The 23,547-nt window shown below is 44.3% G+C and overlaps 1 protein-coding gene across 3 annotated transcripts in view; it reads left to right on the forward strand.

Moving 5' to 3' along the window:
- The window catches only part of LOC142579408 (uncharacterized), a 149,197-nt gene that overhangs the window by 109,049 nt on the left and 16,601 nt on the right, over window positions 1-23,547 (forward strand). For all 3 annotated transcript variants that reach the window (XM_075689555.1, XM_075689556.1, XM_075689557.1), the window contains exons 26-29: window positions 5,751-5,933; window positions 9,141-9,317; window positions 12,852-13,043; window positions 19,471-19,553. In XM_075689555.1, the coding sequence (XP_075545670.1) occupies window positions 5,751-5,933; window positions 9,141-9,317; window positions 12,852-13,043; window positions 19,471-19,553 (635 nt within the window). The remainder of the gene's footprint in view (window positions 1-5,750; window positions 5,934-9,140; window positions 9,318-12,851; window positions 13,044-19,470; window positions 19,554-23,547) is intronic.

Genomic DNA, 23,547 nt, shown 5'->3' on the forward strand with positions numbered 1-23,547 from the left:
AGATAACAGTTGAAAGTTACTCGACTTAAATAAGGGCGAAATTGAAGCAAGTTTCCACAAGGGAGGAACGGTGGCGGTTGAGAGAGATTTTCTAAAGATAATTGTTAGATATCTGCTGTACTGAAGGGTATTGAACGAGAAAAACAGTCTGCATGCTGTCGGGACCACAGGACTTCTTGGTGTCTAAGTTTAGGATTAAGTGCACCCTCAGTAAACAGTGATATATAATAAATTGGAGGGTATGGTTCAGAATCAAAAACAAGGGTTACAGAGTTATCACTCATAAAGACAGAGTGGAAGTAGGTGTTAAAAAAAGCTATTGTCTCAGAAACTGCAACATTGTTAATTAATAATGTGTCCAAGGATGACCCAGATGGTAGGATAGCTTTCCAAAATTTTCGGGGATTAGCCAGCATTAATTTCGGCAAGGTTACCTTGTAATAAAATTCTTTTGCAGCAACCATTTTAGAACAGAATTCTTTTTTAGCGCTATGGAATTGCATGAGTTTTGTTGAGTCACCAGAGCATTTCGATCGATGTGATAAATGCAAAAGGTCCCAGTCACCCAAGGAATTTCAGTGTTTGTTTTCTTTGTTTCTAAGGAATAAAAAGGTTGATACACTTACTGACAAGATTTTTGAAGAAGCTTGTCAAGGTATTAGTATCACTAGTGGTACTTATTAGTTCAAACTCATGAAAATAATTGCATGGGCATCTGTTATTGCCGAATCATCAGCGCGGTTAAAGTCAGGAAATCTGCAATAGATATAGCGGGATTTAGGGACGATGCCAGGAACTGAAATTAACGCAGTATTGTGGTCAGATACTCCATCAATAACATTGCATTCGTAACCAGCATTAAAAAGAGATGTAGTAAGGAAGACAAGATCAAGGACGAAAGTTTGTTGAGTGGATTCCTGAACTCCTGCCAGATAGCTACTTTATGTCCGCTTAATTTCATAGCAGACCAATCAACACAAGGAGCATTAAAATTGCCCATGCAGATAACATTGGATGAAGACGTATTATGACTATGAAAAAATTCACATAGATTGTGTAAATGCTCAATATTAGAACCAGGGAGATGGTAAACGACCTCTATAATCAAAGACATATTTTCAAGTTGTACATTACACCACACAGACTCAGTATCAGTTGGGGTAAGGAGCACAGAGAAGTGAAGGTGAGATTGAAGAAATATAGCAACACCGCCTCCTCTCCCAAATTTTCTGTCACGCCGAACCACTTTGAAACCAGGGGGGGTTACCTCAGAATTATGCACACCATCATGTAACCAGGTCTCAGTAATGCCGATAATATGTGGCGAGTAAGAAGAGACCAAGGAAAGAAATTTAGAGAAATTGGTGACAAGGCTTGTTGAATTAGCGTTTAACCCTTTAAGGGTCGATTTTTTTCGCCAAATGTGACCGTCAAGAGTCGATTTTTTTTTATTGCAGGTTCCAATTCTTCTTAGGAACTTATTTCGAAAAAAATTTACCGTAATTTTTCTAGGGTGACCGTAAAGGGAGAAAAAAATATTTTGCGTCTTCATTCATGAATAACAATAATAAAAAAGGAAACAACCTTATAAGAGTAAACAATTTGATGCATTGTTTTACACATAGTTTAAGGCTTTGAAAATGCGCACAGGAGAATATTTCGCAACTCTCACCTGTTCCTGCTCTTGCACTAATATTTACGTCCATAGTGTAATCGAACTGCGTAGGTGCGCACATTTAAGAAAACTGTGTAGTTGTGTGCCCGTCAGCAAAGCAAAACCTGTGACAAACTTCTGAGGAGAGTATTGGATGTGCTATCCCAGTCATAGTCATATCGTACCCTGTCAATAAATACATGGCGAAATCGAAGTTGGACAGATGAGCCACTACCCCTATGAGAGCAGGATGGTTCCCAGAGCTTCTTGCAAATATTGCGAACCTGTGGCGAGAAGTCTTCTGAAACTTGAAGGCTAGTGTTTTTAAGTTTATAGCAATTTCTCAGCACCAGCACCTTATCCTGAAAATCAAGGAGCTTCATAATAACGGGACATGACTGGCCTCTAAAGTTATTGCCAAGTCTATGACACCTTTCGATACGTGGACATGCGATTTTAAGAGTGTCCTGAAAACACTTAGCAATGTTGGAAGAAAGTTCCTTATAATTCTTGTTAGGGCCCTCGCTGAGACCATGTACCGTATTTTCGCGATTCTAATCACCCCCCGATTCTAAGCACCCCCCCTCTATTTTCGCGCAAAAATTGTGAAAAAAGCTTGCATGCGAATCTAAGCACCCCCCTATTTGTTGGGAAGAGTGCGTAGCCAAGGGCGCTTGCTCACCCTGTCATTGAGCCGCAGCCGTTGGAGTCCTGAGGTGAAACGGCGTCCGCGGCATGAGTACTCCGTACAGCCGGACTGTATGGCTGTACGGCAAAAGCTGCACAAAGCGTCCCCATCAACCATCGCAAAGTGGATTTCGGACACTTGGAAGCGGGTCCAAGTGGTTGTTGTGGTCAAATAATTTAAGAAGTGCTCGATCACAAACCACTTCGACGGAATGGAAGGCGACCTGCTGGTGGGATACCGAGAGCGGCGGTTCAAGTGGTGTGACGAACTCAAGTGGCAGTGATAGTAACTGAGCATCCGATACAAGCGGTGGGTTCACTGTCTGCACTGATTTTTCTTTCGAATGTTTGCAAAATAAAATGTTATTTCTCGCACCCGTCTCGTCTTAATGTCGCAGCAGAAAGAGGGAGGGGGGGTCATTATAGATTTTTCGAATCTGAGCACCCCCCCTCGCTGTGGGCATTGCGATCGTGAAAAAAAGGGGGTGCTTAGAATCGAGTAAATATGGTATGATAATGTTGTTCCTTCATGACCTGTTTTCTAAATTGTCGTTTCTGCAAGAGAGAGTTGATATAGCGTTCTTTAATTGCTGGATTTGAGTGTGTAGGTTGTCATTAGAATCCTGTGCACCACTGGACGTTGAAGGTGACTTCAGAGAAGATACACAAGCTTCCAAAGTCTCAAACTTTGTGTTGACAGGCGATTGAAACATTTTGATCTCAGCAATATATAGAGCCAGTTTCTTTTGGGCATTTGGGAGTTCGGAGAGCATTTCCACTACTTCAGGTTGTTTATCAACATCTGTCAACCAGGTTTGGGAGGCAGGGTCGTGCTGAGAACGAGCGTTGGGACCAGGGTTAACTTCCACATCGCCGCTCAATCAAAACCTGCGGGCAGCATTTAATAGAGCAGGATACAAAGAAATATAGACAAAATCATGGTTGCATTCATGTAGGTGAGGGAACAGCAGCATATATCGGTCATCAGAATGGATGCACCGAGAATTGGCAAGGTAACATACCTGCATGATGAACAGACAATGGATCAACATGGTGCCCTGCTGCTGTTGCCTCGCCCACTGAAGAAGGGAACTGCCGGGGCCGCTTTTATAGCCGTAAACCATGTCGTCATGGAACCTTATCTGTCGATGATTGGGCAGTGGATTGTGATGTTAATCTTCTCCAGCAGAGCATGCGAGATATGGACCAATAATGCAAGGAGCAATCTGCCGTTGTTTTCCGCAAGGAAGATAGGGTTGACCAGGCGTTAACCGTCCGGCACATCCATGACATAGCGAGGGAATGACGGTGATGCCAAGTCTAGCACGACGTCAGGGACATGCGCAGCAGCATTCTCGAGCATGGAAGCAGCAAGATAGCCGGCAAACTGGGTGATGAACAGACAGCGGAGCAACATAGTGCACGCGCCGCTGTTGCCTCGCCCACTGAAGAAGGGAACTGTCGGGCACGCTTTTATAGCCGTAAACCGTGTCATTGTGCAACCTGGTTTATCAATGATTGGGCGGTGGATTGCGACGTTAATCTTCTCCCGAAGAGCATGCAATATATTGTCTAAACGATCCACGAGCAGTAGGCCGGCGCCTTCTTTTGCACCACAGTAGCGGCATAGAAGGGCCAAAGCAGCTACAGCCTCAGTTGAAGTTGGGAGCGTGGCAAAATCAGCACTTGCGGGATCAACCTCGGCAGCATCTTTGTTTGGCCGCTACTTCCGCTGCGATCTCCACGTCCGTCAATCGAAGCATTTTTGGAACACTGTAAATAACAAAGTATTAGGTGGTGTCTGCCATGGGGTCTATGAGTGAGCCCAGTGAACGTGCGCTGTCGCGCACCTTTGTGGAAGTAAACCGCCATTCCTCACGAGGCACAGCAGGTGCAGAGCGTGGCACCAAGGAGGAGTCAGTGCGGCAAATGCAATGCGTCGTTTAGGTTGTCGAACTAGCCAAGCCGCCGCTTGCTTACACCGCTACGTTCAAATGGCACCCTCGGCGCAATAAATGTGTGCAGCTATAGTGCGCAGCTGTCGGGAACGCCTATCATGCCACTGCTGTCTCCGAGGGTGTTGCACGAAAGCTCGCCACCTGTCAACAGAGCACACGTGGTCTGGGGTGGCGGAGTTTGATATACCCATTTTATGTCTGACTCCGTTCGAAATAAAAAATAAAAAATGTATGCAATTTTCCAGGTGATACAGAAAGTGTTCGATATACACAATAAGTCTATATGTCCGTGTTCGATATATCGTGGTTGGACTCTAATTGAACTCCTCAAAGTAAAATATGACACAGAAAAATAGCAAAGTATGACCTAAACACAACCTACAAACATGAGAGCATCGGTGTTTAATTTGAATGTATCAGAAAACCTAATTCTGTTACGCAGAAACTCAAACACAAACCCCCTTTCCATGCGCATGGCCCGCACGGTTCCTTGCAACAACACCATCGCGCTCGCCTCAGTGCAACCGCAAGAAAGCTGCGGTTGCCAGGAAGCATGACAAGCAGTCAGGGATCTTATAAATCTATCACATTCCACTCTTAAGAGCGAAGCTTAAGCGTCCTCCAAATTTTTGGCAGATGCATGGTTGTTGCCGGCTGGTCACCTGCGGACCTGAATGTCGCTTCCGTAGCTGCCAGTCTAGCTTATGTGCGTAACCTGAGGCCTGATCACCAGTAAGCCTCTTGTTAATGGCAAGCCTTTCACAACGGTTTGCTGTCTACCACTATTCTGGCCAGCAAGCGATTTTCTTCACGGCCACATTGCCCAAGTTGTAAGGCCTACTGATCGCTTCTCTTGTCTAGTGCCCGTGACCAAAGTTAGTTTGGGGCCTAGTTGATGCAGACCTTTACAACACCTGTCTGGCACTCGGAAAGCATAGAAAGTACTTTACCAATGAAGGCGACAGTGCAGGGGCCAACCAGAAAGCTCGAAACCTGAACCTGAACCGAATGAAGAGATACTATCCGAGATACAAAATTTCAGTCGTTGTTATACATTCATTCCATGGAGGTGATGGAGGTACCACAGGAACATCTGAGTAATCCTGTCGGTCCAAAACATTTGGTGACCAAAAACTGTTTCCCGACGATAGTATGTATTAAAAAAGCCACATATCTTGTGGTAGGGAAACTCTTTTGCATTTCAAATTCTATTTTGCCACTACGTCTTAACAGCAAAGCAATTCTCGTTAAATTAACAATTTGAAAAAAAAACTTCTGTCAAGTATGCAAGCCAGAAATTGTGTTTCTGGCTTGCATACTGGCATACTGGCTTGCATTGTGTTTCTGGCAAGCACATCAGATGTCTCTCTAACATATTATTGGTCCTACACAAGGAGCTGTGCAGGGGAGGTACTTATACCAATTATATTTCTCATTGTTTGCATAAGCAGCAGGACCAGCAAAAGGTACTTCAGAAGCAGTAGCAGCAGCAGCCTCAACAATATCAGCTGCAACATCAAGAACAGTGACCAACCTACAAATGGCAGCCCACAAACTTCTTGATTCGAACAACACCAAAGTACTTGCAGCACCAAATGTTGTACAAGTACTAGCAGCCACAAACACTAAAGAAGGTAAGGCCACCTTCGCAGTTACTAAAAACTGTTTGATGCAATTGAATCTCCCTGTAACAATATGCTGAAAGGTGAAGAAAATGTGTTACTGACAGCTAATAAACAAATGAGCAAATAAGCATTCCATACCCTTTTTTACTACAGTTAGCTCCTGCAGCATAATGACAAAACTGTGTTGTTGGAAGGTAACTTTTCTGCTTCAAGCTTTGGATAAACTTCACGACATCCATTAAAGTAGTGTGTGACAGCCTGTGCCTTGAAACACCAGCAGCTTGTTACCATATCTCAGAGAACACTTGTGTGGCTGGTTCGTCACATCTGAGTTATTAAAGGGGCCTTAAACCACCCCTCGGGCTTGGCCAAGTTTTGCTGCCGTACGCGATGTGCGGAGCTCGCAAGTGAATCGCAAAGTCACCTTTCTCTCAAACGCTCTCTTGTCACAGAAGACCCTTTCCTCACTCTCTTCTAGATGCACCATTTTTATAGTTGACGAAATTCTCATTTCATCAACGTTTACTTCTCTTTACATTATTACTTCTACATTTCAATTAAGTATAAAAGTTATTTCTCCTGTCTCTAGCTTCAATGTCTTATTCTGTCTGGTTGTGACCAGGGTATCAAATCTCAACTGAACCAAAAACTGGAAAGAAACAACAACATTATTTTTGCTCGAACCAGAAATGAATTGGAACGTAACTTTTTTTGTTTACTCCGGAGTGAAACTGAAAAATACAAGTAATGGCTTCTGGTTTAGGTTGGCCACCTTTTCTGGAGCTTTTCATCCATGAATTGTTTACACTTGTGGCTCAACTATGCTACCTCATATATGCATCAGGGGGGCACACTAGATGGTATGTTAACGTGACAATATTTGCATTGCGCCCAATGCACAAACTGGCCAGACTGTGATGCTTGCAAACTATCTGAGGCAGTGGAGTGCACATACTTGTTGCTTGTCCTCACTATGACTGTGAACTGTATTTCTTTGTTAGTGCCACTTAACAACAGGACGTTCAGTGAAAAATTGTTACTGGGCCATTGACTGGACATGTCAATGAAGCAAGCCATCAATGCTCTCCTAAAATATTTAGTTAACTTAGACCTAGATTTAAGGCTGTGAATGGGCCCTTCCAACATGAACGAGTATATAGTAGTCACATCCTACTACCTGTCCTTACCATTACTCTTCAGTCCCCTATATTTCTTCCTTTCCCTCTTAGCAGAGTAGCAGCATAGAGAACTCAATATACACATTCTCTTCTCTCTCTCTCCCTCCCTAAAGATTGAAAAAATTATGAACTTATGGAGTTTTACATGTCAAAACCATGATCTGAGTATGATATATGCTGTAGTGAGATACTCCGGAATAATTTGGACCACCTGGGGTTTTTTAACGTACACCTAAATCTAAGTACGCGGGTGTTTTCACATTTCGCCCCCATCAAAATGCGGCTGCCATGGGAGGGATTTGATCCCGTGACCTCTTGTTTAGCAGCCCAACACCGTAGCCACTGAGCCTCAATAAAGCTTTGCTTCACATAGATTCCAGCATTGGTGTTGGATCTGCACAATTATTTTGTAACTATGTACAGCCTGAAGAACAACATGCATAATCTTTCAGTGCAGCTTAACAGCCATGTTGAGTTATTGCACAAAATAAATTTGTGCTATTTTCTTGTAAATCTTCTTTGGTTATGCAGATTAACTTGAACTGGTTCAAACCGGTCTGAACTGTTATTTTTTCACTCCAGAATTGAACTGGAACTGAACCGGTTTCAGTGAACTGAAACAAAAACCAGAATTGCAGAAATTTAAGTTCAGCACTCTGGTTGTGACTAATAATAGAATTGTGCCACTGGAATTCCCTTATTTCTCTGACTCATGGTAGCACTGGGCCACCTAACAGGAAGGCCTGTCATTTTTAGAACTATTATAGGGAGTGCAACTTCACTTCTGTGGCAGTACCAAGGTCAGCGGTACACCCGCTAGCACTTTAATCAGGAGTGGGAATCCTGCGCCAATTGCACCATTTTGATTCTGAAGCACACTGATGTGCCACGCTGTGCTAAAGAAGTTTGGCAGCTCTGGCTTTGGCATGCATCAGCGAAAGAATGCTGGTGTGCCACAGGCATTGTGTTGTTGGTCTCAGAGCATGTGTAAAAATAACTTTTGTATTGTGGCAACCAGCGGGAGCGAACAACTGCACCAAATTAAGCCCCCTGCATAAAACTAACGGTAGCAACATTCTTTTGTCTTGCTGCTTGAGCCGGTGAGCAAGGGCAAGCGAGTAGGTGTGGGGCTTACCTGGACCTCCCTCTTGGTGGAGTGGAGTCGCATGGTTGTGGTGCAGGCGTTACCGTGCTAACACGTGTGCGAGTGCCTGCGTGCTGCTGACGGCACTTGTGCGCGCACCCTAACAATTGATCTTGATTAAGGTTTGCAGCCCCAAGATCGCATTGATCACGAACCGTGATATTGCATCATTCAAATTCCTGTGCAGCGTGATCGTCACAATCAAAAAGTGGTACCTGAGAGGGCGAGCAGCAACGGTACTCTGGAAAGGAGAGGATGAAAGAGGAGGAATGTTGTTCCTTTTAACAAATTCAAGAGGCATGCACTCATTAACTAAATGTCCAGATGATTCTAGAGTCATATGCAGAATCTTGGTTTGAACTAGTTGGTATTGTCACATAACCTAGAAATGTATTTGATTAAACCACTGTGGTGTTCACCAACTCTAGCTTCCTCCTCGCAACTTCTCTTGGAAAACACTTCCAGTCTCTTTACCAGCGCTTAACTAAACAATAGTGGGAAAAATGACTATAACTTGCTCTTCAACACTTCTTTAATTCTGCAGAATGCAAGGTTTTGTGATTGTTAACCCACTTAATTAAAATAATACTCTAAATTAAAATTTGCATACTCTAGATTGCCCAATTATAAGATGTATGTGTGACTAACTGCTCCAAAATCAGTATATTCTGCTCTTATCTGCTCCGGAATGAAAGTTTATTTTCTTCTAAAGTTGCTACAAAATGACTTTGGGCACTCCTACCCCTGTGTAACATTTGGTGTGCACAACTGGGGAAGGTAGCGAATGAAAAAGGGCGTTATCTTGAACGAGGCATCCACAAAAGGGATTTTTGTTTGCGTATCCATAGCTTAGTATGATAAGACGTAACATAAGCTTTCCTTATTATTTTGCAGTAAAAGTAGCATCAGTGGAAGCTACCTCACCAGCAACATTGCCAGTATCAAGAGGCTCATTCGAGCGACATATGATAGCGCACAAATTCATTAATCTGGACCCGGCGAAAGCTTTTCCAGTGCGGAAAGTTGCAAATGTGCTGCAACAAGCGCCAGCAGGTGTGGACTCTACAGCAGGTAAGACTAGCACTGGACTTTGCCAATGTGTGCAGCCACTGGATGTCATGAGCGACAGAAATGCTGCTGGTTCTCTTTGGTTCCAGAATGCAGCTTTCCAGCAGCTGCTCGAAGGCATGAGCCCTGGTCTGGTGTGGAATTTGAATCCTCCTACTGCAAAATATGTGGAAAAGGGGGAAAAATATTGTAGCAGTTTTGGGGTTGCAAAATTGGCAAAAAAAGAGAGACACACAACAATGACAGATACTTATCATCACACCAACAGACTCTATTTAGAGATGTCAGCATTGGCTTTCTAAAGCATAAGCAGTGAGGTATAATTTGTGCATCTTGCACATCATCATTGGCTTCAAGAGGTATGATTGCTGCAAATGCATTTTATGATTGCGCCTTGAACTCCTAACAAGCAACTGTGAAGTAGCACTGCTGTCAAGGAGCAGTAACTTGTGTTAAGATTCAATTGTGGGGTTTTACATGCCAAAACCACGATCTGATAATGAGGCATGCTGTAGTGAGGGACTCTGGAATAATTTGGACCACCTGTGGTTCTTTAATATGCACTTAAATCTAAGTACAGGCATCTTGTGTGAACTTGTCACAGTCGTTACTATCTGCTTCACAATATGCACGAACAAGATTTTGAAAATGTGTTGTGAGGTATGGCAGAATTGTAAGCCATATGGCAGCAGCTCCATGGTGTCAAAACACTTGGCAGCAAAGGGGAGAGAATGCAGTCTGCTTCAGGCTTAAGTCAAAACATGGCAGGTATACAGTGCATTCAAATGTGGAACTGCATGCTTGTGTACTGGTACAACGCCCACTTTAGGTTTTGTGATTTCTCGCAAGCTCCTAGTTGTCATGGTGCCCCTCTGCAGGCAGAATGAGGTATCGTCTGTACCAGATCTGACACTGGATTCCTATTTTGCAAGGACTCTTTCGTGGTGGTGTGTTCGCATATTGTACATTGTGCACAAACCTCTGGGTTCATAAGTCTTTGCAAGTTTTAGTTTCCCTTTTATGAAAAAATTTATTTATGATTCATAAAAAACTTCACCGAAACGAAATCACAAACTGAAGTTTGTTGTAGAGATTTTTCAGATTATTGTCACTTAACCCATTGTGCAGGAATGAATAATGTTGTAGTGGAAGTGTGTTTAAAGTGAAGTTGGTTGTAGCACAATTTTACTCTGCAATGTTACGCTAATTAAAATACTGAAATGCATAGTATTTCTTTGCACATATCATCATATTATTTAGTAAGTTGCTTTTGCAATGCGGCAGACTTCTTTTGGCTATGTCTTCCATCATTTCGCTCTTATAGATAAAATAAATAAAACAATTCACTTTCAAAAGTCGATACAGTAGAACCTCGTTGGTACATTCCCATGAAGTACATTTTCCCGGAGGCAACATTTGCAATCGAGAACACAGAAAATGACCCAATAGAGTTGAGCTTATTTTTTTACCGGCTCATACGTTCTCGGAAAACATGATTTTTCATCACCAACGTTCAGTACACCACCAAACTGCGATTGTATGACGCATTTTCCGGCCGCTAAGTCCCACGTAAACAAGAAAATGCATGAAGTGCGCGCGGTCAAGAACAGTATATAGCTGCCCGCCGCGTTAGCTTCACCGCAATACTCGCCCGTCCATCTCACGTGAAAACGCCAATGCGCACTCAGTTTCTCACTTCGGTACCAGCAAATCTTTTTCCGGGGTCATCGCATTGAAATCCTATTGAAATAAGCATCTTCACCTATCTGTTTCACATCGCATGGTGCCGTTGGAAGCGTAGCGCACGCTTTGAATAGGTGATAACCGAAACGCGCTGTCGTTCCCTGCTTCAGACTGCGATCGTATATGCTTTCCGGTTGCTAGATCCCGTGTGAACAAGAAAAGGCACTAGGCGGGCGCGATCGAGAACAATATATAGCTGTCCGTCTCACGTGAAAACGACGACGTGCAGTTTTTTGTTCCAGTACCAGCAAATCTCTGCCTGAGTCATGCATGCCACATTCACAGCTACCGCCGTCAAACCTATTGCAATAAGAATCTTCACCTATCTGTTTTACAGCCCATGGTGCATAGTGTCGTTGGTAACATACTGCACGTTTTTAGTAGGCGATAATCTAAATGCGCTGCCATTCCCTGCTGCAGGCGGTGCTATGTGGGCCTCGTGTTTCGCTTTGGCGGCATCTAGCGTTGCCCACTATCTCGATTTATTTCGGTTTCCCGTCACCCTTTTAATCACCACGCAACAGAAAAACAACAAAACGCATCTCGGGTTGCCGGAGCACCACCAGCTCGACGGGCATTGGCATCTCATGCGCCAACGATCTGCGTGACGCCTCGCATTATGTAGATGTTAACAATATTCGAATCTGTCAAATTTCTTTAGTTCGGATTGTATGTTTTCTCTGTTAGTACATTTTTTCTCGCTGTTTTTTCCAAAGCATATAAACGAGGTCTTACTGTAATCATGGAATATTTAGGTAAAGAAAATTATGGAAAGCTGGAGAATATTTTGCCTTTCATTGTAATTCAACACACCAGATGATTCAACCAGTTCACACACTCTTATGATGGCTGAGTAAACAGAAATTGACTTTGCTTTTTTAACTGCCACAGCAGATGAGAGCTGAGAAGAAGGTCTACAGCATAGTGTAACATGTGTAAAAAGCCACTCAGTCTTTGTAGTTAGCCTTAGTTGACTACAGAGGTTAGGTGCACATGTACCCACGTTTTAAAAGGCCCTTCACCAGGCCTTACTGTAAACTTTAGTTACACATTAAAAGTTATAGGGTGTCATCACCTTTATCAAACCTTATCAGCGCAAGAATAAAAAATACCATGTTTTCTAAAAAAAAGAAAGAAAACCTCTCGAGATTTTATTGCACCTTTGCACATCCTCCTTTTATTTTCTTGTGTGTCTAAACTATAGCTACCTATTTGGTGAAGTAGTAGCAAACTCAAGCTCCTCAATTTTCTTGTCTTAGATTCAAATACATATGACATACTTACAGAACAAAATATATAGAAATTGGTAATCTAAGTAAAGGTTGTTGTTTTGCTATGTGATAGCACTAATTCTTGTCACTGGATGAACCTCACCTGTGCAATGTGTCCGCTACCTATGGCAGGAGCAAAGAGTCAGGAGGGCTGAGTAGACACACATTCAAGGACAAGCTGGGTCACGGTAAAAGTAATCAAGATTCATTATCTTGCAAAGGTCATCACTGTAGCAAAGGACTATGTAACTTTGTCTGCTTTACCCACTAATTTTGCTTGCCATTCTATCAGACATTTCAGACATTTCATAATCACCACAAACCTGCGTATGGGTGGTCAGTGGTACACATTGAAATGTAGACTAGCTATTTGCTGCTTGTTTAGTCAATTTTGTGGTGTTGACACCAATCCTCTTAGAATTGTGACGTGCAGAACGGTGCCGCTAATTAACTGCTGTCAGAGTGATTCATTAGCAAGTGGGATGATCTGATGAATGCTATTCTCCATACTTTGCACTATCAGAAGCAGTGGTGACAACAATCAAGACCAACCAAAATGAGCCAATTTGCAAGCCTACTGGCACAAGCAGGGAGCCAATTTGCAAGCCTACTGGCACAAGCACGGAGCCAATTTGCAAGCCTACTGACACAAGCATGGACTTGGCGCCAGAAGTTGACTTGCCACTAGTCCCGATGGTGTTGGAGAATGTTGCCGGTAAGGCCTGCATAGCCACAAGCAGAAGAAATGTTTTCCAGCGTCTGTAACGGCTGGTTCTTTTAATATACAACCATGCAGTTGTTTAACATGTTTCTTTTAACTAAGTAGCATGTCAAGTACAAAAGATAATGAATGAAAGACATGACATGCACTGTTTTAAGTTCAACATCTGTGCTACAAGCTTGGGCTTCCAGTAGCTACGAGTGTAAATAGGCTTTGCTGTGCGGGCTTTGTTGGTACATGTAGTCGTAAAAGTTGGTGGAGGTGCATGCAGTGCTCCAAGATTGTCATAGAGTGTCCCTACCCAAACAAGTGGCCTTCATTCCTTACCTGTTATATCAGCAATACCCAGTCCATATTTTCATTTTTTTGTTCAGGTAAGTGTTTCGGGATGCACATACCCTGCTATCACTATTTTACGTTGTTTTTCTTAGTGTGATGTTATCAGGTGCAGGATCACTCCAGAAAGAGGCAGAAGCAGCATGCAGAAGCGCAAACACACATAAGACTTGTATTGACGCACATAACACATAGAAAATGGCACGCACACGCGATAGTTCGCCAAAATACCTTCTAGATGACATGCAGCTATACATATGTATTGGTCAAATGTAGTCAACCTACAGTTCAGGCTGAAGCACGTGTCGTCATGTCGGAGACGTCGTGGAAACAATGTCGGCCAGCAGGGTCGGACAGCAGGGTAGCACCGCCTCACGGGGCTCAGGTGGCCCCGCGCCTCTGTCGATATACCGGAGCCTCTGCGTGCCCGGTTTCTCTCCGGCGGGGTTTGCGCTCGGGAGCCCACAGCAGCAGCCACCGGGTCACGTCCACAGCTGGCGGAATAGCCCTGCGGCCGGCCGCTCACCCGTACGCTCGTTCACTCAGGTTCAGGACCGCCAGCCCTCCTGGACCAGTTGCCCAGCGGAAGAACTGGGCGAATAGCCTCTCAGCAGGTGACAGCATTGATTCGAGTGTGTTGCAGTGATGCAGGTGGCGATAGCTCCTATGGGCCAGACGCCCAACGAGGAAGCTTTTTTCTCTCGAACGGCAAACCTCGCGCACTGCTCACACCACGGGCCACACTCTCTCACGCCGCGCTTTTCGAGGCGCCACTGTCGACGCTCCCAAATCGGTGTCGATGGCGCTCTCGATGGTGTGATGGCTGAAGAGTCAGTGTCCTCTTCGCCACTGCACGGCGCGCTGCCTTCATATGTTTATGCTTCCTACTTCCGCGTACCATATTATCACACTTAGCATGATAGCAGTGACTCTGGGATCCATGAAAGACAGAAGTGGTGGTTACAAATAGAATTATTAGTAGAATTTTAACTGCTGTCTAAAACCTGGATCACTGGAAATGTGTTGGTGCTGTCACCATATTGAATCTATCACTGATGCCTTGCATGTAAAGCAGAGGGTGACTTCGAGGTTAAGGATTCTGCGAAAAAAAACCTTGCCTTATATTTCAATAAATATGGTGCCTACATAGCGCATGTAACAGGAAAAGAAGTGCAATAAACACATAACCGAGTAAATATTTTAACAGTTGGTGGTGTCATCAGTTCATACCAGCCAATTTATAACCATCGTCCTTCGCATGTTAAATTGTATCACTTCATTAGTTTGTCTACAAAAAATGTTTCAGGGTTCGTAGTGTCCCTTGAAGCCCTTGAAAACCCTGCAATAGTAAAATAGGATTTTGAAGGCCTTGAAAATGCTTAAATATTTAAGTCCTTAAATTTCCTTGAATTTCGTCCGTAAATTTTCGTTCAGCCAGTTTTTAGCGGATGCCTCTTGAACGCCTGGCAACTATGTCCTCGAGCCAACAAGGCATCCAATCCAATTTGCTTCTGTAGCCACAACGCAGTAGAGTGGTGATAGCGCTCATGGTGGCATTAATGCAAGGAATCCACCCAGCCCATCGACGAATACATCCAGTAGTAGAAATGAAGGAAAGATGGTTTATTTTACATTAGTTACACAGCTCCAGTTATGGAAGCCCACTCCATGCAGGAGCATGTTAAGCGTCCGAGCTCACATCAAGACACGTCGACCCCACTGCATGAAAAGTCTTCGCTTTTAATGCCGTCGTCTTCCCTAGGCGACTCAACTAGGGAATCTGATGGTTGTATCGCAGCCAATCACAATCATCGAATCGGTTGTGACGCCCATGCTGTCGCAACGTTCCGCAGCACGTCACCTCCAAAGCATCCCCCCTCTGATGGTGTGGAATATGTAACAGGATATCACCCTGGTAATCCAAGGTCGGCGTCATCCTTCGGTAGCATTTGACGTTGGCCCTTTTCATCATTAGTTCAAGCTGTCAGGTAGTGGGGGGGAGGGCGGGGCGTGCCTTTTCTGGAGCTGTCAGCAGTTAGTGTCAATGCTGCTTTGACTTCTTGGTAGGCACTGACGGATTAGGGGGGGTTGCATCACTGCAAAGGGCTTTGGTCGTGTTGAGACGTAACAGTGGTTACAGCGGCAGCAACGACCAAAGCTAAGCCTGACTTCGTTGTGGGAAACATGGTGTGCGGATAATCACAGTCATATCTTTCGCAGCTGCGATATGCTCGGAAGGTGCAATTTCCAGCAGTGCGGTTAAGCAGTGGTACATATAAGGAGTGAATTTCTCCAGATGTGTCAAACTCACATCGGGCAAAGTGCAAGCCACGTGGGAAAACCTTTGACATATCATATATGGGGGAGTCAGCCCTTAAAAGTCACACAAAGAGAGCAAAACACTTTGAGAACATGAAAGTGACTACGGTGAATATTACCAATGTGGAGCTACTTGACAACAACTATTTATGAGCAATGCATCAAGCCAGCGCAATCAACATCATCGGATGTGAGCAACTTGTGCAAAGCGTGGGACCAACACGGAGATACTGTGGACCCTGGAAATGGTAACATTGTATTATTCCTACATCTCGTCGTCACACGCATGGAAATTGTTCAAGAAAATGTTCCCGGAAAGCGACATTGCTAAAGCATTTTCCTGTGGTGAAAAGAAATCTGCATACGTAGTGTGCCGTGGCCTGAGACCATTTTTTCTCGTGCCTACAATGTGAGTTAGAGTAGTCTGATGGTTACACCATTCTGTTTCATGAGTCTTTAACGACTGCCTGCAGAGAAACCAGATCGACATCCATTTGCGTTACTGAAGCACAATGCCCGAGCAAGTAACCACGGGATATTACATGTCGGCGTTCGTGGGACATTCGACTGCTGGAGACCTTCAGGAGAAGCTTCTGGGTGCCTTGGCAGATTTGTCGCTGGCAAAAGCTGTTCAGCTGTCTATGGATCATGTTCAGTGTTTAGACTTGGGCACTTGTGGACTGCATACAATACATAGCACTTACAGGGTGGATCTTGTTATCAGCAAGTGGGGCCTAGAGAATCTTCTTTCAAGCCTTGATGCAATTTTCCATGATGTACCAGCATGAAGGGAAGATTTCCCTACTGTGACAGGCCAACTGACATTTGCTCTCAACTTGGATGCTCATCACTGCATAGAAAATATTGCTGTGATTGAAAGTGCCATTGCAATGTGCGGTGACATGAATGGGTGCGTGAAATGTTAAAAAAAAAAAGAGAGGTGAACTCGCCAAAGTGTGCGGCATTAACACAGCTCCGTGACTTTTGGTAGGACCCACTTCTGTTGGCCAAAGTGAAGTTTGCTCTAGGCAGCGTGATGATTCTGAAACCATTCCTCATGGAATGGTTTCAGAATCATCACTGACACTGATGGTCAGTGATGATCAGTGGACAAACCACTGATGTTCTTTTTGAAAAGAGATCTGGAATGTCTTGTGATCACTTCCCGCGAGATTCACGAAGTGGTCAGTGCTGTCAGCATCCACAGGAATTGTTGGCATGCTCAAAATGGACCTCGTAGACACAAATAACCATGTATCTGCAGGAAAAGTTGACATTGGGCATGCTGCTGAATGAGTAGTCAAAGCCGCGAAGGCAAGCGCCAAAGACATATTTGTCTGCAGGATAAAATCCAAACAGTTCCTTATGAGTACAACCAAGAAAATTGTGGAAAAAGCCTGCTGATCTTGTTGAAAGCCTGTCTTTGCTCGACCCCTGCCAAATGACCTCAAAGCCAGATGAGTTCCTTACAGGCTTCACGTAGACGATTGGGCGAGCAGGACTGCTATTCTGTCCTTGGTGGATACACAGATCTTCTGCTAGAGAAGAAACACAACCTGCGACAGTTTGATTAACACTCTTTTAGCTTAGACGAGTTCTGGCTTGAGCTACTGAAGGTTGCTCATCCTATATGCCCTTGTGGAAAGTTGTCTGACTTCTCTTCTTGAGCCATGGGCAGGCAACTGATAAAAGAGGCTTCAGCATCAACTGTCAGGTCTCTGTTGAAAACCTGAAAGGTACTATCTCGTATATGTCACAGCGAATCATTTGCAATGCAGTAAGCAAGGTTGGTGGCGCCCTGGACATTGGAATAATGAAGGAGTTGTGTAGATCTGTCTTGGCTGCACACAACCGCTATTTAGCCTACTTGGAGGATTTAAAAAAAAAGTGCTCAAGCAGTCAAAGGTGTGAAAGAGAAGCCATATAGAAGAAAACATATACAGTATCAAGACGAAGAAGAGGAGGCTGGAAGCAACAATTGCCAATTTAACAGGTTGTGCTGACAACTACGCTAAGCGGGCAAAAGCCACAAGCAACATCACCTTCATTGTGACGTCCAAAAGCTTAAAAAAATGGCAAAATAAATTACTCTCGAGCTTGCAGAAGTAGATGACAAGTTGAAAGGAACACTTCAGGACCTTAATCTTCAGCCCGCTGTTTGAAAATCTTGAATCCGCCTCATTTTTGTGTTTGTGTGCAATACATCTAAATTGTGAGGTGAATCAGTTTAAGCAAACCGACAAATGGGATGTTGAAACCTGCAGAAAACAATGCAATAAAACCTGCAATAAATAACAAATGAGTTGAGAAAGAAGCTGTGAAAACTTTCTTAGTTAGCCATTGATTGTGAAAAATGTACCTGCTTTTGCTTGTGTGCAGTAAAAGATGTGCTTCCATTCTTTAAAAGATGGTGTTGTCTTTTCTACAATCTCAAAAATTGTTGTTTCAAGTCCTTTAAAATTCTTCGTTAGGGCCTTGAAAGTCCTTAAAGGGCCTCTCACCAGTCCCATAGCAAATTTTGGTTATACGCTGGAAGTTGTGACGTGTCCCTTAGGGAGTGTTCTGTCACAAAAATTTTTCAATTCGGCTCATTAATAGCCGAGATGGAAATATTTCAGTTCCGCAAACCCATAATTTCAGCAGGCATGCTCCACCGCCAAGCAAGACGCTCTTTCTACTTGCCCCGTCTAGCCTCTGCAAGCGAAATTCCTTCCCTGCGTTCTCCCATACCAGGCTTTGAGGATCGTGTGACGCATTCGTCACAGGCCCCGCCTTCATTTTTTTTTCTACTCGCTTTCTTTTCTTTTTTTTCTTTGGCACTACGCACTTCTGCTGACGCCATCGTGCGCGAACTGTTGTCTCGTTTGCGCAGCACACAAGGAAACATGACTAGCGGTATAATTCAGTGCTACACGAATACTGAGGCAGAACAAGCGGATTGCAGAGCATGATTACGCCCTGGAGCACAGTAAAAAATGGTATAGTTTCAGTACCTGTGCATGTGACCGCACAACTGTGGGAACGAGCAGATAAAGCGGAAGTACATTTCTCTTGCTTCTGTGTAAAGTAAAGCAAAAAACACGCAGACATTCTGTTTGTGTGTTTTATTATTTCTATAAACTTCAATTTGTCAATTCAAGCAACAGATCGCAAAAACAATGGATGATGCCTGAAATTATCCTCGAAGTCACGTGTCACCATGAGCGACGTCCCACTGCGGACGCCAGTACGTGGGCGCAAGCACATAAGTACGTCATCCTCCGACTTGGAGTGGCCACGAGGAGAAGGAAAAATGGCGTTCGGGTTGAAATTTCAGATCTTTCCACGGCGCGCAGCGATGTAATACTTTGCAGACATGATCATTATCGCGCAGTGTATACTCTGCGCTTGTCAGCTCAAAATGGCCAGACCTGGTGAGGGGCCCTTTAAAAACTCTTCAATGTTTTTCTTTACTGTAGCTATGAACCCTGCATTAGTACTGTACATAATTTGAATACATTAGGAGGTCCCAAACTAAATACTGTCTGAGGGACCTTCCATTAAATATGGATACATTTTTCTTCTTTCCTTCAAAAATAATTATTTTTTCAATGTGCGAATACAGGTAAAAACCTTAGCTTTGAATTTGCATTTGCTCTGGTTCATTCCTTTTCTTCATAGTGTGCAACAGATTTATTGTCTGCTAAAACTTGTGATGTGCTTTCTTGTCTTCCTTGTTTGAAATTGTGCTCTTGAAAACATCGATGCTTATATTGTCTGATTTCAGGTGGCCTCTCAACGCAAGGGTCTGGGGATAACTTCAGGCTTGTTTTGGACATCTATAAGATGATTTCTGACATAAAATCAAAGGTAAGACAGGTCAGCCATTCTTAGCGTGCAGTGCCAGATGCCTCATTCTAAATTATCAACATTAATGTTCCTTTTGGGGCTTCCTTTTGGGGCTTTAAGGGACTCTGCTACTATTCTTAATGCTTACAGTGCTTGTTATTTTAGCCAAAAGTTACTGTCAGCAAGAGTGCAGTACTGACTAACAACAGATTGGTTCACAGACCTCTGAAATCAGATTGTAACAGTACCTACTTTCAATCCTTGTGCCTCCGCTCAGCCTTTTTCATTTTCCTGTGTGCTGCTCTCAGCTGCACGCCGCTGGAAACATTTTGGAAGGGTGCCAGGGCTTTCGCCTGTTGATTTGTGTACTTGCGTCCATGTTGAGTGAGTCAGTTGCGTCTTTCGTAGATTGCAATTAATTATTAATGGCTTCTCCAAAGCAGCATGTCTTTCCTGGAAGCCATTTATCACTCACAGACTACTAGGTGAGAAGGTCTCAGCGCACTCTTGTGCTAACAGTGCCTAAGTAAAGGCATGCTGTATTCCATCTGCCATCGCAGCTGCTCTGGAATTTGTTGTCGCTGATTTCTGCATTTACAGCTCACTTTTTGTGTTCCTTTTACACATTATTTAGACATTTTGTATATTCAAGAAGCCTTCCAGCGCGTCAGATTTAACAGTGCGTTTGTTTACGTCGACATTACAGCCACAGATCATTGTTAGCTTCATATTGTGGAAATGGCGCAGCACTGATATGAAATACAGTAAAAGCTCGTTAAACCGTACCCGCTTAAACATTAGTTTCGTTTTAAAAGTAGTAAAGTCAAATCGCCCGACTCAGTGGCCATAGAACATGATGTGTTTTGTATCCGCATAAACCCTACCAGCTTATTGTGTACATATCAGTTAACACATAGTGTTTCCACTTTTCGTCGCGGAATCACGGCGGTGCGTTGTCCCCAGCGAGCGGCCCGGCAGAACAACAGGCCTCAGAGATTTGAACAACGGCCTCCAACGGCCTGTGCGGTTGCGTGTGAAGCCACATCAACATCATTTTGCCGCCATGCCAGAGAGTTTAGTGGTGTCGTGCAAGTAAGGGCTCGCGTCATGCCAAAGCTCGGATAAAAAATATGCTGAGTGCTCAGCATAGAAAAAAAATTAGACATCGTCCGTGCTATCGAATGTGACACGAAGAAGTCGGCACTGGCATGCAACAGGGATCTACTGTTGACTACGGTGTGTGGCATTTGGAATGCAAAGAAGTTGCTCGGCAGCACTGCTGCGACCACGAAGAGATATCGGCTACGAGGTTCTACTTCTTGCCATCGTTGCCTCTGTTGATGCCAAAGTGTCGCCTAACGACAGTGATGAGGACGACGCGGAAAGCAACAGCACAGGTGATTAAAGCCCAACAGTGGCAGAAGCTACGCATTACGTCAGCCTCATGAATGCAATTGTCGCGACGAGAACAGCACTTATCAATGAAAAAGGCGCCCCGCGACTTCTGCAGCGCTACTGTGCCCTTGCACGGATAATATGCAGCGTCAACGAGGAATTAGCCATGCGAGAGTTTGCCGAGAAGAATGGGCTCCAGGCTGAAAAGCTGGCTCGCAGCTTCGGTAAGTTTGAGGCCGCTGTCGCTGCTAGGCCGCCGCGGCATCAAACGAAAATGCGTGAAGTGAATAAATACTTCCTGCTTTTTCCCCTTTCATTGCACTCTCTCTGAGTTCCGTTTTTAACAGGTAAGTGGGCGATCTGATGCTATTTCGGTTTCTGATGCTAATTCGCTGGCCAATCACAAACGCCGAATCGTTCACCACCTCTATCACCCCTCACTGGTCTCCAACGTGGTGCTCCTGTCCCCCGCCTCGTGCTGCTTTCTCCAACGTGTTGCTTGGGCCTCCACCGTGGTGCTCGGGTATCCACCATGGTGCAATACGAGGCATCCACGTCACAAGCTGAATCTGCTGCCGACACTTTTCCCAGGAGCTCTCATTGATGACCCTGTCATCGATCAGTGGCCTCTTCACAACGGTCCTCCACCATGGTGCTCGGGCCTCCACCGTGGGGCTCAGGTCTCCACCATATCACAATAGGACCGTCTGCTGTCAACGCTTTTCCCCGGGAGTTCTCAGCGATGACCTTATCATCGATCAGTGGCCTCTTCATGACAGTCAGGATCGGCGACGTTGCTGTTTTCAAACGAGCTGCCTTGAAGTGAAGTGAATGATGAGCTGTGAACATCAACCGTGACAACTGCATGTCGCTGGTGGGGCATCCCCTGCTCTGAAGGACCGCCCGGCACAACAGCGCGAATGCGCCATGAAAACAGCTGTTCTCCACGGCCATGAAGTTGCATTCTCAGACACAGAGATGGTGCGAGCCATGAAAACCAGGGGTTGTAAACCAGGGTCTCCCAGTTTGACTTAACGGTTGCGGATACCGATGCATTCAAATTATCGCGAACTTTCCCCTATTGAAATACACAGGGCTGTGTTGGGACAAGGGTGTCAGTTTGAATTAACTGAGTTCGAATTAACAAGCTTTTACTGTACTGCTCATCATCTCTTGGCTTTTCAGGTGCTTCAGCTCTGTCTCACGCAGCTGTAATAGCATAAAACATTTCATCGGCCAGCTAAGCACATTCAGCTGAAGGAAAGCTTTATTTTAAGGACGGGCACAGGACTGTGCCTGTCGACCATTGCCATTGTCAACACTCTCATTCTTTACACCGTAGCCAGCAGCTGGCTTTGAAGATGTCGTGGGTCAGCACTTAGGATTACATCATCATGTTGTCATCAACTGTGACCTATTTATCAGCCTTTGCAAACTTTGCAGCCACTGATGCACTGAAACAAGCAGCGTATGAGTTGAGTGATTCCTAGAGCAGTGCAGCAGGACTACTTCTGACATTGGCACGCTCTTCAATAGCTGCGATTGGCGCTAGCCAAGAGTGCACCTTGGTGACATCTGCAAAGGATAATGGCAGAATGGCTACATGGCATTTATTGTAAAGCAACAAATCAGCCTTTGGAGGCTCCTAAATTTCTTTGTTGTGCAAGCAAATTCGTTGTAGTGGTCTTGGTTGTTCAACACTTACTCAGTAGTTCTTGTTGCTTCTGCTGCCATCGTTTCACAAGCTCGCCTCATCAGTGCCCTGCCAAAGCTTCTCATCCTCCATGCCTACCATAGTGTTTGAGATTTTCGTCGCCTTGAAGCTCTTGACATTCATGCACAAACTTTTTGCAGCGATGCGCTTTTTATGCTCCTGAGAGCGCAATGCCTCTAAATGAGCCACATCACAGCCGATACTGTTCAAGCAGTTGAAGTGCACTGGATCTATGCCACGTGATTCCATAATACAGTGATGATGATGCCATCATCTGCAGTACAGCAAATAGTGCCATCTAATAGTGGTTTGCAGAAATTAACCAGCATATAGGTACACATGTGATGCTTAGTGAAACTTCATTTTTCCTGATTTTTGGACTCGGAAGATGGTGGTGTAGACCTTACACGAGTACCTATGGTAGCTTGGGTAATTTGAGCTACTCTCTTGTCATAAGATTTGCTCTTGCTTGACCAAATGTCTGTAATGAGTGAGAAGGAAGTCGTCAGGGTACTGTTTACATGCAATTACTCAAAAGTGCAACATTATTTACTGCACAGCCATCTTCTAGACATGCTGTAGTCCCAGAGATTTCCCATCCAACAATTAATCACGCCACTGTTAGCATGGCAGTGAAAACTCATGCTCTTTGTTTTTCTGTTTACATTTCATTCTCACCAACAGTGCACAAATGGTGCAGCCTTGCTTCTCGAGTGCATGTGGTTTTATACCTTGAGTTCTTTATACCGTGGTTTTATACGGAGGTTTTATACCGTGCCACCACCACAATATCAGTGGTGGTATAATGCGGGTATATGTGCGTAGAACGTAATCATATGTTATCAGACAATCAATCACTCAGTGGCAGAGAGTTAACTTTTGTTTATGGAGTTGGTGAGGTTTGGA

This window comes from Dermacentor variabilis, chromosome 4 (genome assembly GCF_050947875.1).
Source record: "Dermacentor variabilis isolate Ectoservices chromosome 4, ASM5094787v1, whole genome shotgun sequence".
Lineage (NCBI taxonomy): Eukaryota > Metazoa > Arthropoda > Arachnida > Ixodida > Ixodidae > Dermacentor > Dermacentor variabilis.